At 35.2% G+C, this 16333-nt stretch overlaps 1 protein-coding gene across 1 annotated transcript; it reads right to left on the reverse strand.

The window, feature by feature from the left end:
• Positions 1-1274: 1274 nt before the first annotated feature.
• Positions 1275-16220, reverse strand: LOC111698970 (uncharacterized). The gene is made up of 12 exons (XM_023469482.1): positions 14822-16220; positions 12968-13081; positions 12208-12294; positions 10274-10419; positions 9696-9740; positions 8606-8960; positions 6554-6663; positions 5925-6062; positions 5720-5776; positions 3970-4081; positions 2186-3412; positions 1275-2017 (listed from the first exon to the last, which is right to left on the reverse strand). Exons 1-12 carry the CDS (start codon positions 15674-15676, stop codon positions 1328-1330), a joined length of 3936 nt encoding a protein of 1311 aa, XP_023325250.1. The 5' UTR covers positions 15677-16220; the 3' UTR covers positions 1275-1327.
• Between the last annotated feature and the right edge of the window lie 113 nt (positions 16221-16333).

The following is a 16333-nucleotide window of genomic DNA, read 5'->3' on the forward strand; positions in this document are numbered from 1 at the left end:
GGTGAGATATTACAAACGACTTTACGCTCCTGTACACCGAAATAATGTCTTTTTGGTATCAAATGAATTTGAAGTTTTCTCTACAATACTGCACTATCAGCTCAAATATGTTACATAGCCGGTCTCCCCCTTTAAATTCGGTCTTCTACATTTGGTACAATGGGACTCATACGCGGTAGAATAGAAAGACTACTGTTATACTCAAGTTATTATCTAAATAGTCGATTTCAAACTATAGCTGATAAATCTATCTGCGTTATAACAATTAGGTTACTTAACTGAAGTCCCCCGGTACCATAGTTTTATGGTTCCTACTGTGCGTGTCTACAATCTGAAAGTGCTTAACAATTGATGAGGTAACTACATAATTCAGATCTCAGTTTCCAAAATTTTAACTGTTTTTCATGGTACTTAAAAAACAAAAACCCATAAAAATAAAACGTGCAGTTCATAATAATAAATCAAAGCATGAGTATACAAGTAACGGCTTGAAGTTATATCTCTATGTATTTTTGATATTCAAAGTTTTGTCAAAGAAGATATATTTTATTTATATTATACATTACGAAAAATGATGAGGGTCTTTGTCGTTTCCTCTTACTGTATAATTTTGATTAGATTTACGAACAATATTAATTTGAAGCATGAATAAATTTAAATTTGGACTAGTCTTTTTATTTGTCCGTCAACTCTTTAGGAACAAAACTTGCAGACTCCATTTTCAAAATCCCAAGATTACATCTATTATTGCTTAGATACGTACTATAAGAACTCTTCGTGTTTATTGGAGCACCCTGGGATATCCTATGATACTGTGAGAGAAGAGGGATGATCTTGAAGATCCAGGGTTTAAAAGCTCCAAGGGATAGAAATTGGTAAGAATTTAAACATCAAAGAAAAGATGCGGGATTATAGAAGATGCAATCCCTCAGAGCAAACCAAAAATAGATAAAATGTATTTTCACATAACTCTCGTATCCTTATCCATTGATCCTATCCAACCTTGTATAATTTTCTTAATCTAGATTTTTATAAATCTAAACCAGGCAAACACAAAAACTTGATGAAAAATTACTCCAAACCTTTAAATCTAAATGTATTTCCAAGTTTCCGTACGAGCTATAGATCTGTAATCCAGACCACCAACCTATCCTAATCCGACCCGTTTCTCAACCAAATACATACTAAATTCGTGCCACAGATTTCTTTCTTGATTTCTTTTTTTCTAATCCTTAATAAATACTCATCTTCTCTGGTCCATAATAAATAAAATGTTTATGACGGTTTTGTAACAATTTATCAAAAGAATATATTTACTAGATCTTTATCACATTTTCGAGTCGGTTTCACCAGGCTTGTTTCTCCGGGTTCCTGGTTTAACTAGTCGAACTGGAGAACCTGGAGCTGGAAGCTCCGAGACCAATCTTAGGTTGGAAAGCTGAACCCCTGCTGGAGCTCGAAACTGTTGAGGTGTGTTGGGTGTAGGGAGAAGATTTTGTATAGGTTTAAGACCTAGAGGAGAGGAAGGAGGACGGAAAGGAGCTGACAAGGGTTGTATTCCAGCCAAACTTGAACCCGAGGTATTCAATCTTTGAGAGGATCCTCCATTCTGTTCTAGGGTTGGACGTTTAGACGGGGTCAAGAGATCCTGAAAGTTAAACCCAAGTTTGGATGCAGGACGTTTTCTTGAATAGGTTCTAGTAGCAGGGGTAGCTGGAGAACTTACATTGGAGTAAACCGAGTGAACTGACGGTAAGTTAGCGTAGAGCTGACAGGTGGCAGGATCAGGAGCCCTGGAGCTCGGGGTATCCTCGGCGACAGAACTCGCCATGCTGGCAGGTTCGTATGGATCAGTTGCGGATAAGTTTTCCTCTCCGTTCTCGTTCTGAAAGAGAACCTCGGGTTCCGAGGGGGTCGTTACGGACATCTTGGCCGGCCAGTAAAACAGTTTCACGATCCTATCAACCAACCGTTGATCTGCTTCAACCTGATCTTTCATCTTCTCCTGCTCCTCAGCCTTCAATGTAATTCAAGGTTTATTGAAATTAATTTATAGGAATTTACAATAATTTTAATTAAAAAAGAATGAGAAATTTTAAATAAAAGTTGCTTAAAATAGACATAAAAATTCCTGGAAAATAGAAACTATTCCAAGATGAAAAGAATAATACTAAAATAATCTTACCGATGCATTCATGAGCGGAGTAAACAAGGTTTGTCCAACCTTGGCACGTCGAATTATATCGACGTTGTTTACTCCGGTTCTTAATATTTTCTTGGTGTTCCCAGCACAATAATTTCGCACTATAGCAAGTGGGTCAGCTTCCGCCTCCCTGGCGAGCTCCGCCGTGTAATCAGCGTGAAGCAGGATCCCCCTAAAAGCCCTGAGCGAGGCAATGGTCGGCATTAACAGATCCGTCTTCACAGTTTCAGCTTCTTTCCTCGATCCTTCTCCATCGATCCCGTCCGTGGATCTTCTACCGTAGGTCGTCCGACGTACCTTCTTTGCCTCAGGACTCTCAGCCTCAGTGATATCTGATTGGAACCAGTAGCTCTCCAGCACCTGGCGTTCTCCAGAGTTTAACGCGTTAATCTTCTCTGGACTCAGGTTTGATTTAAAGGTTGAGAAATCAAGGATTCCGTCCAGGTTCCTCGCTGCAATATTAATAAAGCCCAGCTCCTCCTCGCTTAGATTAACCTTGTATCTACGCTGTCTGGTTGTAAAACTGGGGTTTAGAAATCTACTGATCTCCCGATCCATAACAGTCGTTCTCTCCAAACCCAACTTAACCCGGGTCACTTCACGTTTAGGTTTCAATCTGTTAGGACGACCTACACGCTTTTTTCTCAAAAGCTTTGAGAGATTGAGAGGTTTCGAATGAATTGCATCCTCTTGATCAGGAAGGGTTCGGAGCCGGGGAGGAGGAAGCGGAACTAGGGGTTTAGGTTTAATCTCAGGTAGCAAAGTTTGTATGTGTCGGACAAACTTGCTTAGGAGAGAGTTCTTCACAACCGTTCCATTAGGAAGAGACGTCTCCTCCTCCAGGTTTATTTTAGCAATCTGTATATCTGATACTACTGGCTCCTCGTCTATCCTTGTAATCCAATCCTGGAACTTCTTATCTAATTCATCAAACACGCGGTCTCTCCTCTTTGCAGCGTTCCTGTTAGTGTCCATCTGAGACAAGGTTTCATGCAAGTTCTCTGGGTTCTTCTTAAACAGGTTAAAGATACCATTGAACCTCTGCCTACAGCGGGTTCGGCTCCGAGATCCACTGTCGTTAAACCTCTCCGCAATCTTCGCCCAGCTTTTAAGACCAAATTGCTTGACACTCTGTAGAAGAAGGATATCATCCTGTTGGGTCCAGGGTCTGTAGTCGCACTTCAAGTGATTGTTCCAATGGCAGTGAACCTGCAAAAAGACAAGGTCATAGGAACCCATTGATCAACATTTTTCATCTAAAATTATGCGGCTCAGTCAGTTTATTTACCCCCTAGCGGTTTCCGGTCAACATCAATCCTTTTATGCATTTTGTTTTAAATTATCTATTGAAGAATCTTCAGTCTATCCCGTATATCACATTAAATCAACCGGATTACACTCTCAACCATAAGGTTAAGTCTCTGGCATAATGTTATTATTGTTAAAGGACAAGACAACCAAGCATTCAATTAAATATGGGTCAGCACTCGTAGCCGCCTAAGCGTATATGCAATATACGAATTTCAAACGATTTTAAGCACAAATTTGTAAACTGTAGTTGATCAAATTGGATGGTTTATTAATAATTATTAATCGGCGACAGCTAAAAACAATTGCAAGAAATTATTCGTGTAAAGAAGACACTTAGAAAAATGTTTTAATTCAGAATTGCTTCTGAATAATTCGGCAGCTTACAATTTTTTTAAAAAAATTTACTTTAAATTTACACCACATTTGATGTTGACGGTTCATTGAACAGGATTTACCTGCATAGGGGTTCGGGAAGGAATTAGCTCTGTAATTTTGGACCAATCTCTTCCGTAGAGTCGTTCTCCTAGAACCAGAAGCCATTCCTCATAATATCTCCAGGAACCGTGTCTAGCAGGAGCAAACATAAAACAAATGTTTTCCAACCCATCCCTGCATACATACAGCAGACTTTTCTGTTATGTTGCTTACAAAATGGGGTTTTGTACTTTTACAATGTACAGTAGGTCTCAAAAAGCTGTGTCAATAGGAAGACGACATTTAAGCAATGCGTGTTTTTGAAGTTGAAGCAATCAAATAATACCAGTAGAATAAAAGTCAACTTGAGGATTTAATGTTCATTAAACTATCAAAAATTGTATATTGTGTCTTACAGTCTTGTTGCTATTTCACGGTTTTATGGTATAACTGTTTTGTGTTTAGGAAATTTTTGGTCTGAAAACAAACGATTAACATAGAACACAAAAGTTAAGTCGAAATTTTCTTCTCAGTTCTCACGACATTTAAAAAAAAAGATAAATATTTGAAAAAAATACATTTTGTGTTAAAATCGATACCGTGACATTTCCTAAAAGTACATTTTATTTTGTCCCGAGTTAAGGTTAGATTTATAAATGCACTGTTGCACCTCCATCGATCCTCTTAATGGAAAGCTAAAAGCGAAATAAAGTTTGACATCATTCTTGACAGTTTTTTTTGGACATTGAAGACATAAGATACTAAATCAACTATTTATTTGGTATTTTTTGTTAAAAATAGTTTTAAGTAATAGAAAGATAATATTTTGAGTGGATTACACTAATCTTATGTTAATCCTATGTTTGTAGAAACAGTTTTAGTTCAGTTCCACATATTTTTCTCAAAATCAGATTGACATAAAAATAGTTACTAATACTTAATAAATTCGAATTATATCCCTGTTTGTTATCAATGTACAGTGTACACTTTCCTTAAAGGGGCTGTACACGAAATTTCAAACGAACCTTCATTTATAAAAATTGGAATGTTCGATTCACTTCAGTACCCTTTAAACCTTTATCTAGATAACAAGGAATAAGTTATCTTCGTTCTTCTATCTTAACTCTATAAAGGCTGAGGGGTCTGAATCTATGTACAACCTGGGGGGAGGGGGCTGTCCTACGCCCCCCACAATAGAAAAAGGTCTTTAGTAGGTAATGGGTTGAAATGCATGTTCATAGCCCAAATTTTCAAGGCCAGCTCATTAAAAAAATTAAACTTGAATAGTTTTGGGTGATAGGAAGGTTTGAAAAATAATGCCACAGAAAGGGTAAAAACTGTAAAAAATATTTTTTTTGTTTTGGATAAATATTAAGATGCGACACGTGTTTCTATATCAATTTTTCAAGGGCTTTTCAAAGTTCAATTTTTAGATCTGTAGCTTTAGTTACAAAAACGTTATTTCATAAAAAGTGAAAATATTTTAAGGTGGTAGTGTCAACAATGAGAGTGCAAGTGCAAAAAAACCCCAGCCTTTTTAGGTTTCAATTACTAAATTCTGACCGTTTTCTCCAGCCTCTTTGCAGCATAAATCAACAAGAGGAACCACAGATGAGAATGATTAATTTTCAGATGGAAAATAAAGATATTTCCTGAATCCTTAATTGAACAAGGTACTGTTGTGAATCGGGTTTGCTACTTTAATTTTTTTTTTAAATGATGATCACTTGAACATTACCGTCCCTTTGATTAACCCCCCTTTAGTAGTGTTTAATGTTTATGTTTGGTTTCCTAATTGTTTCTCTAAGACTGTATGTATATCTCTGATAACATTGATCCTTCGTTCTCCTAAACAATATAAGCAGTGCTTAGGATCCATTGAATTTGGATGCGGATCCATTTACAGGTTATGAACATTTCTTTAGGATTTACTGATTTTTTGAACAGGATATTTTAGACCAGGGAATGAAGTTATAAACCCTACTCCATATCATACCTTTCCATATAGTAGGATATTTTAGACCAAGGAATGAAGTTATAAACCCTACTATGCGCCACAAGTCTTCTAAGTCTCTCATCCTCTCTGTCTGTCCAAGACCTGCAGTTTGTTTTAATATTGTGCTTCTGCATAAACCTAGAGAAATCAAACGTAAAATAAACTCCTGGTTCTAACAATGTGGATTTTTGAAATCAAAGGAATTGAGTCTTTGCCACAAACTAAAATTTTCCAATCCCTTTATCTGATAGTGTAATTCTTTGATATTTCAAACTTCGATTATTAGATCTAACAGAATTTATATTTTCAAATATTTAGGGTTTATGACATGGGGTTGCAAAGATATACAGATTATTATCCACTGCGTGTTTAGAAGTTTACTTAAATTCTATATTGAAACATTAAATTCAAATTCATTAAATTAATTATCTATTTAGTTAATGTTTATTTTACTAGGCTTTTAGGGCGCTTCGCAAATTTTTGTAATGCTCAACATCCATAAACCTTCCCTAGGGGGTCCTGTGAGGTCCCACAAAAATTTTGACCCGATCGGTTCAGCCGTTTTGACGTTTATTGGATACAAACGGAGAAACAGAAAGCAAAGTATGCATATATAGATTATACATGACCTTGTGTAGCAGGCTATAGCTGTTCTATTAGTTCCCAGTTCTTTAGCTATCGAATCCCATTCTCTTCCATCAGTAGAATCCGCAAACCTTTTCAGTAATCCATCCTCCTCCTAGATACAATCCATTTAATCAATCCTCTTTCTAGATACTATGCATTTAATCCATCCTCCTCCTACATACAATCCATTAAATCCATCCTCTTTCTAGATACAATCCATTTAATCCACCCTCCTTCTAGATACAATCCATTAAAGCCATGTATCTTCCTAGATACAATCCATTAAATCCATCCTTATCCTAGATACAATCCATTTAATCAATTCTCTTCCTAGATACAATCCATTTAACCCATCCTCCTTTCTAGAAACAATCCATTTAATCCATTCTCCTTCTAAATACAATCCATTTAATCCATCCTTTTACTAGAAACAATTCATTTAATCCATTCACTTCCCAGATACAACCCGTTTAATCTATCCTTCTACTAGATACAATCCATTTAATCCATCCTTTTACTAGAAACAATCCATTTAATCCATTCACTTCCCAGATACAATCCGTTTAATCTATACTTCTCCTAGATACAATCCATTTAATCCATCCTCCTTCTAGATACAATCCATCCATCCTCCTTCTAGATACAATCCATTAAAGCCATGTACCTTCCTAGATACAATCCATTTAATCCATCCTCCTCCTAGATACAATCCATTTAATACATTTTCTTCCTAGATATCTTTACAATCCATCCTTCTTGTATACAATCCATACAATCCGTCCTTCTTCTAAATGCAATCAAAACAATCCATTCTCTTTCTAGATAATCCATATAATCCATTCAATCCATTAAATATAGCAGTTCTTGTTTGCAAGGTGGTAATTGCCACATTTGCTGGAATTTATGGATACTTTTATAAAACTTCAAGGTAGTTAAGAACAATATTGAAGATAAAATATCAGAAAATAATAAAATTGACGGGAATATCAAAAGAAAAATAAGCATAGTGTAAGTAATGTATAAAGCCACATGACATAATTGGGTGTGGGAAGGAGGAACAGAAAGATGGAATGGAAAACGAATAAAAGGAAGAGGAAAAGTTGGGCCGGAAGAAAGCAGAGAAGAAAATAAAAGAAGAGTTAAAAGAAAAAAGAAAGGAAAAGAAAAGAAAGGATAAAGAGAGGGAAGAATGGGAGAAAACAAATTTAAAAAGGAAAAAAAAGAAAACCGAAAAAGGAAGATGTAAAAGAGAAAGAAAAGAAATGAAGAGAGATACAAGGGGAGAAGAAAAAAGGAAAAGTAAAAAGATGGCAGGAAAAAGATTATTTTACCCGTGTCCAGGGTGCTATGTTAATGGAGGATTTTATCACCCGTGTCCAGGGTGCTATATTAATGGATGAATATATCACCCGTGCCCAGACTCCAGGGTGCTATATTAATTGATGAATATATTACCCGTGTCCAGGGTGCTTTATTAATGGACGATTATATCACCCGTGTCCAGGGTGCTATATTAATGGATTATTGTATCACCCGTGTCCAGGGTGCTATATTAATGGATGAATATATCACGCGTGTCCAGGGTGCTATATTAATGGATGATTATATCACCCGTGTCCAGGGTGCTATATTAATGGATTATTATATCACCCGTGTCCAGGGTGCTATGTTAATGGATGTTTTTATCACCCGTGTCCAGGGTGCTATATTAATGGATGAATATATCACCCGTGTCCAGGGTGCTATATTAATGGATGATTATATCACCCGTGTCCAGGGTGCTATATTAATGGATGATTATATCACCCGTGTCCAGGGTGCTATGTTAATGGATGTTTTTCTCACCCGTGTCCAGGGTGCTATATTAATGGATGAATATTGAATATATTACCCGTGTCCAAGGTGCTATATTAATGGATGAATATATTACCCGTGTCCAGGGTGCTATATTAATGGATGAATATTGAATATATTACCCGTGTCCAAGGTGCTATATTAATGGATGTTTTTATCACCCGTGTCCAAGGTGCTATATTAATGGATGAATATATTACCCGTGTCCAAGGTGCTTTATTAATTGACGGATGAGCTAGATTTCTCCAGTGAAGCATACACTCAGTAGCACTGTGATTCATCTTCATATCTCGTGCAGCAATCTTCATCCAATCATACTCCTCATCCTTATCCTGCAGCAGTTTCTCATCCGGGATTTTAAAGATCTGTCTAATCCTCAAGTTAACCTCGTCCAACCTCTCCTCGAGCTCCAGCCTCTCCTGCTCCCTCAACCCGATCTTCTTGAGCCTGGAGTCCAGCTCGTCCTTCTCCTCGTAGGTTTTCCAGAGGAGCTTCTGACGAGCTTCCCGTCGAACAGTGTTGACTAGTTTCTTCCTTTCATCACGGGTCCACATTCTACAAGTATTTCAAATCAAAATCAAAGCCAAACCAAACCGAACCAAATCAAAACTCATATTACAATCATAAAACCAACCAAAACCAAACCCAAAATCAAAGCCAAATCAAACAAAAAACTAAACCAAACCCAAACCCAAACCAAAATCAAAATCAACGCCAAACCAAACCAATCCATCAACATCAACATTATAACAAGAGTATTGTGTACAATTTATTGTGGTTTCTAAGAATGAATAATAAATAAAAACAATGAAATAAACAAAATTTATGAAACCGTAAAAGTATAAGTTTACCCGAGGGATAACATACAATTTTAAAAAAAGGTTTAAAATTAAGGATTTATAAAATCCACATATTAGCTCAACTACTACTAATATAATTTATCTAAATCAACAAAAAAAACAAATTAAAATGTTTCTTCTAAACAGAAAGCATAGGAAAATTATTTAGAGATCGTAATTTTTGTGGAAAAAAGTTAATCTTTAACGCTTAATCTTGATATTCATTGTGAGGACTTTAAAGTTTTAGGTTCAATGCTTGATCCCTCAATAAAAGTTATCCCTGCAGGGTTAGACAATCACAGAATATGGAAGAAGAAGGTCTGTATAAGATGGAGATCAATGCTTGATCCTGAGATTCACAACACAAAGTTCAAATCAATATTATTGTTACAAAAGTTAAAAATTAAAATCTAAAATAATATTTTTCTCCTTGTGATGATCTAAGCTTTACCTGGGGAACTCTATCCAGACATCTAGTTCAGTGTTATTCCGTTTTCTGGTAAAAATAACAATATAAAATCTTGCATTGCAATCATTAATTAAAAAATAGTATCATCTTAATTTAAATATCTTGCTTCTATTCCTTTATTTCATTTTCTTTAAATTTTCGTTTTTTCAATACAAAAAGATTGGGTTTTTGCTTTCAGAAATATATTTTCCAAAAGAGACGTCTTAAAAGGCAGACGCCCAAGGAAGTTACGTGCGCATTCCGCAATAAATTATAAGACAGAGAAACTGTCTGTTCTGGCCGCGGCGCTCGGCCCCATTGCCTAAGCGCTCGGTCCAGAAAGTGTCTAAACCTAACCTAACCCTAAAATATACTTCTTATAATTCAACATGGCAAGTGCACGTAACTTCCTTGGGCAGCTTCCTCTTAAAAATGCCGTATTGGAATCAGGGGTGCATACAGGGGGGGGGNTCTCTGAATCTGAACCCTGGCAAAACACAAATTTATTACACTTTGGAAATTTCAAATTAATGTATATGTACCTGATGGGGATGAATAAGAACAAAAGATTTAATAGTTTCCTTATTGTATCCGCATTGGGTGGAGGGTGATACATCTGTACATCCTTGAAGTACGGATACCCAAACAAGCTCAGGGTCTTCTTGGTAACTGATACATGCTGGTTTATTGAAGCTCTGGATGCTTTACTCAGCTCAGATTCCTTCTCCTAGGTTCAGGTTTAAGATTAATTCCATTCTCGGAGCTATAAATTCTACTTCAGTTCATAAATCAGAAATTTATCTGCTATATTGAGAATAAACTTTGAACAAAACCCGGGTTAGATAACAATTTCCAAATTAAAAAATATATATTAGAAAATATATTGGTAAGATTTAGTACATTAGTTTATGTAAAATTGGAAATTGTAATAAACTGACCAGCATATTATACTCTTAAGTGAAGTAAGGGCAAGGAGTATGGAATATCAGGGAGAAGGAATCGACCCGGCCCGCCCTACCATACAAATTCGATTATACATGCTTTGCACACTGTACTTCATTTGATTCAAGAAATATTTGTCTGTTGACAAATACCGCGTACATGTATTCCTGCAGAATAGGTTATTGTTTACATGAAACAGGGAAAAACTAGGCTGAATAACGCAAAACAAATACATTTTTTGGGATGCAAAAATATTTTCAATAGAAACGTATTTTTTATAATTGGTTTTATCTAATATGGTATAGTAAAAAACCACATGCCTGTATAATCATTTCTCTTTCAAACTTTTTATTAAAAACAAGAACGCTACAGAATTAAATGAGAAAATTCCAGTGTCCAAGGTGCTATATTAATGGATGAATATATTACCCGTGTCCAGGGTGCTATATTAATGGATGAATATTTTTGGATAAATATTAAGATGCGACACGTGTTTCTATATCAATTTTTCAAGGGCTTTTCAAAGTTCAATTTTTAGATCTGTAGCTTTAGTTACAAAAAAAAAAAACTAAAAAAACTAATAAAAAATCTGAAAAAAACCGGTAGGGCGAGCCGAGAAGGACTCCCTTATAATTCGTACTCCATTAAAATCTCATGAAATACTTAAATCCCCTTTTAAAGATTCACACAGGGGCGCCAGCATGTTTATGTGTTCGCACAGGGGCACAGCATGTTTATGTGTTCATGTTTTGTTATTCTCAGTACTTCTTCAGGTGGAGTATATATAATATTATCAAAATCAATATTTACGAATATCTAGCACATCAAATATGAAAATCAAGGACTTATATTCTTTGATCGTTTTTCGTTGCTTTTCCTCGTTTTCTCGACCTTTTTTGTTTTTGTCCTTTCTGTTTCTTTTTTTAGTCTTGAGTCCCTTCAATAATACATTTGTTGGATGTGTAAATCCTTTCTTTCTTTTTTTAGTCTTGAGTCCCTTCTATACATTTGTTGGATGTGTAAATCCTTTCTTTCTTTTTTTTAGTCTTAAGTCCCTTCTATACATTTGTTGGATGTGTAAATCCTTTCTCTTTCTTTTTTTTAGTCTTGAGTCCCTTCTATACATTTGTTGGATGTGTAAATCCTTTCTCTTTCTTTTTTTTAGTCTTGAGTCCCTTCTATACATTTGTTGGATGTGTAAATCCTTTCTCTTTCTTTTTTTTAGTCTTGAGTCCCTTCTATACATTTGTTGGATGTGTAAATCCTTTCTCTTTCTTTTTTTTTAGTCTTGAGTCCCTTCAATACATTTGTTGGATGTGTAAATCCTTTGTCAATAACCTTCCTGCAAGGGGGGGGGGCGCATAATAAAGACCGCATTTACAAAATCCCTAGAAGAATACGTAATTAAAAATTCAAGGCAAAAATAAATTTTAGAGTTCAGTAAAACAAGAAAAGTTAGACTTAGCGCCTTAATTTCTAGCTCCCCAACCGTGTACAACCCCAATACCTCCCCAACCCAGGCCGTGTACAACCCCAAAACCTCCCCAACCCTGGCCGTGTACAACCCCAATACCTCTAAGATTGTGATGATCCTCTGCTGTCTGTTAAGGTTGGACTGGAGCTCCTTGGTCAAACTAGCGAGCACATAACTCAGGTAGTCCTAGTAGTAGAATAAGGTTTAGGGAGATTACAGCGTGATTAACGATTTCAGGAAGATTGATGAGATAATTATTTATTCAATAATAAGTTTTATCATTCATTCTATTCTCTTTAAAGTTAGCCAACGTAAAGAAATTACCAAAAAAAATAATTCATCACAACCCCCCCCCAAAAAATTTTTTTTTTCGAGCTTACTGTAAAAAAGTCTCAAATCTCTATATATCTATAAAGAAATTTGGCTTGTCTATGTTGGTATCCAGTAATAGTAACAGTCGACACACTCCCTGTAGTTATAATAAAATCAAAATAACTGTAATTCGAAATCTAATTTTTTTAAAGAACTAGCTTTGGAACCTAGCGCTGCCCAGGTTACAAAATGTTACGCCTGCCGTTTACCTGCACTTGAACGATTTTACCGGGAAACTAAATTTTCGCTATTAAAGTGTACCCACGACTTCAAAATCTCAATCATAGAACATTTCCGTGAGTCTCCCGAGTTCTCCAATCAAAATTCTGAGTTATGATCGTACAAACTAACAAACAGACACCCAAACAGAGATTACAACTTGATATATAGATACAAAGTACGACATGATGCATCCTTCATAACAAACTTACAAATTTAATCAAAAGAAAAATCTAAATTAAATTAAAATTAATTTGAAATTTTAAACCTTGTAATTGGCGTTTAAAGATTCGAGATTTTCTTCATTTGGAACAAGATCATCCTCCTGGGTATCATCATCATCTTCATCATCTTCATCGTTCTCACTCTCTGAATCTGAACCCTGGCAAAACACAAATTTATTACACTTTGGAAATTTCAAATTAATGTATATGTACCCCCCCCCCCACATCTGGTCAAAATTTTTGTATGGCAAATCACAAAGTCAAACATTTTCCCCGGAAAAAAATGTCGACAATCATTATTTTTGAAAAAACGCCAATTTAAATAATAAAATCAGCCAAAATTTGAGAATGATAAAAAAGGCTAGTTAAAATTACAAGTTTCTTAAAGTATTTCCCCGGGCTAGCATCAAAATGAAAATGAATGATTTTGAAATCTAAGTTTTCTGTAAAATATTTCAATAAATTCAACTTAACTTCGAGAAGTTTGTCTGAAATTTAAAAGAAATAAATTATTTATATTGAGAATGTATACCTTCTTCATGAATCTAAAAATCCACGAGTTCCAAGTTGGGAGTAGTTATTAAATAAAAAAATATGCTTTTAAGGATTCGATTAAAAATCAATTGTTTGTATTTGGAATAGTTAATTCTACATATGGAGAAAGAATAAATGTATTTAGACACCCTGCTATATACAGTGAACAGTGCACTACAAATGGTAAAAAATATTATTCGTATTGAGAGAGTTTGAATGTGCTTCCTGGAAGTTTAAAAGTTCTAAATAAACCCCGAAAGTTAATACACGATGCCCACACTTTTTCTTACAACAATTTACTTTTTGAACCAAAATTCAATAATTTTTTAATAATTTAGCTTTAAATGTTAGTAATTCATAGCACAGAAGGTACTTATAAATACTTGGAATGGGAGGTTGAGCAACTTGTGGGTAAATGTAAGCTCTGTAGTGAAAAAATAGTAATACAAATTTCGTTTTAATAATAATTTCAGTTGCATTTTTCGGCAATATTTATCGGTAGCTTAGGTATTAAAATAATTATTGCTTTAGATAAAATCAAAAATGAGTCAGTAACTTTATCCTGTCCTGAAATAGTGAAAATAAAAGATTTTTTGGGAAAAATTAATAAAATGTTGGGTAAAAAGTACTAAAAAGGATTGAACTTGCCTTTTGATGTCAAATTTTTACCCCCCCCCCCATCTTTAAAAATTATTCTTAAAAAGATAAACCCGTCTAGCCTCATATCCTCTACTATTCGTGCGATTTATCAATGTCTTCAAAAAATATTTATCCGCTGAAAAACTAAGATGATGAAAATAGTCAAAGATCAATTTTTTATGTTTGAATCTTATTTTAACAAGTGGATTTTTGTGTTATAAATCTCGGGATCAATCATTGATCTCAATCTTATGCAGATCTACATCTCTAGATATATATTTAACCCGGCCCTCTTCGATATCCCGTGATTGTCTATGTTTATGTTAGGATTATTTTCAGGACTCCTGGCGGAGTATATAAGAAAATTTCCGATTGTTGTCATGATATTCATATGGTTGCATATATCACATTAATATACAGAGTATATTATATTTAATAATTACGAATATCCAGTGAATCAAGATTAAAAATAAGGGACATTATTTTTTTTTTGGTAGAGTTTTTATTTTTTCTCTTCCTTTATTTTTTATTTTTTTTTATTTTTGACATGTTTTTCTAACCCTGCAAGGATAACTTTAATAGAAGGCCTGAAGGATCAAGCATTGATCTACAAAATTATCAGTACTAACATTGGATATCGAGATCTAGCGTTCAAGATTAACAATATCCACAACAATTCCGATGACTTGATCATGAAAATTGGACAAATTTAAACTAATTCTTACTTTCTCAATGTCACTACCATTATCAGATTCCCTGCCCTCGTCCGATCCAATCCCTTCCAGATTCATGAATTCCTGCTGGTCCTTTATATCCTCTAAATCCTCGAAATTGTCCTCTCCAACCTCGAACGGAAAACTAATATTTCCGTCCTCCTCGTAAACTATGTCTGTGAGGGATGCCAGTGATCTTTCTTTCTTTTCGTTCATCGGACTTTTCTTTGGCTTTAGTTCTTCGTCGTCTTCATCGTCATCATCATCCTCCTCCTCTTCTTCATCTACTTCTATGCGGTGTCGCGCAATATTAACAACATTATCTACTGAGAGGAAGAGTTCGGATAATGTGTCGGATCTTGATACAGTATTTTCTAACCCGAGACTTTTATTGGCTCCAAGACCGCTTGGGATTTTACTCTCTCCGTCCTCTTTCAAGACAGATGGTTCCGCAGTTTTTAGGACGGGTTCAGATAAATTCCCTTTTCCAGATGGTTTTGAAGTTTTGAGGACGGGTTCAGATATTTTCTCCTTGACAAATGGTTCCGAAGTTTTGAACACAGATTCAGATATTTTCTCCTTGACACATGGTTCCGCAGTTTTTAGGACGGGTTCAGATAATTTCCCTTTTCCAGATGGTTCCGAAGTTTTGAATACAGATTCAGATATTTTCTCCTTGACACATGGTTCCGCAGTTTTTAGGACGGGTTCAGATATTTTCAATGTAACAAGTGGTTCCGAAGTTTTAAGGAAGGGTTGGGATATTTTCTCTTCGTCTTCTGATTCCTCATCAGACTCATCGCTTTCAGAAACATCGAGAGTACTAACCAGAGCTTCAAGCTTTTTTAACTTCTCAAGTTCAGACATTTTTTTCTGAAAGATCAAGAACTTTCAAAACCTGAATTTGAATTATATATATTTCTGTGTCTAATTCAGACATGGAGCGTTCAACAATAAAGGAATGACTGAAGATTGAATTAATAATTTGTAAATAACATGGTGCCAAAGATATTAGTAATCTCGAAGGGTTGAATAAATTTATGGTTTACTCCAATTTTTGTCTTTCTTTCAGATCTAGAGATATATTGGAGACTTAGATATAAATCTTCTTAATGAGTACAAGTGCGCTATTACTGAAAGTAAATATACACTACATGCAGTATTCATCTAATATCATCAGGAAGGGGGGGGGGGGCTCAATGAACTAAAAATTAACACATTAATAACAATTAATGTTGGCACTGGAGCAGATGAGTGTTGTGGTCAGGTACAAGGAGGAGGGTTGGACTGTTAGCTGCTCAATAAACCGGTTCCTTTAAATCCTTGCTCAGGGTGCGGGTTCGTCCAGTCCTCCGGGGGGCACGGTACACTGTTGTCAGCCTGTACATAAACAAATATTGAAAATAATATACAAAATATAACATGAAACAGATGTTTTAAGAGTATATAGTTAAAATCATTTCCCATACCTAACCAAAAATTATTATTCCTATTATGTAAATAACGTATGCGCGGATGGACATT

This window comes from Eurytemora carolleeae, unplaced genomic scaffold, assembly GCF_000591075.1.
Source record: "Eurytemora carolleeae unplaced genomic scaffold, Eaff_2.0 scaffold94, whole genome shotgun sequence".
In the NCBI taxonomy this organism is placed as follows: Eukaryota; Metazoa; Arthropoda; class Copepoda; order Calanoida; family Temoridae; genus Eurytemora; species Eurytemora carolleeae.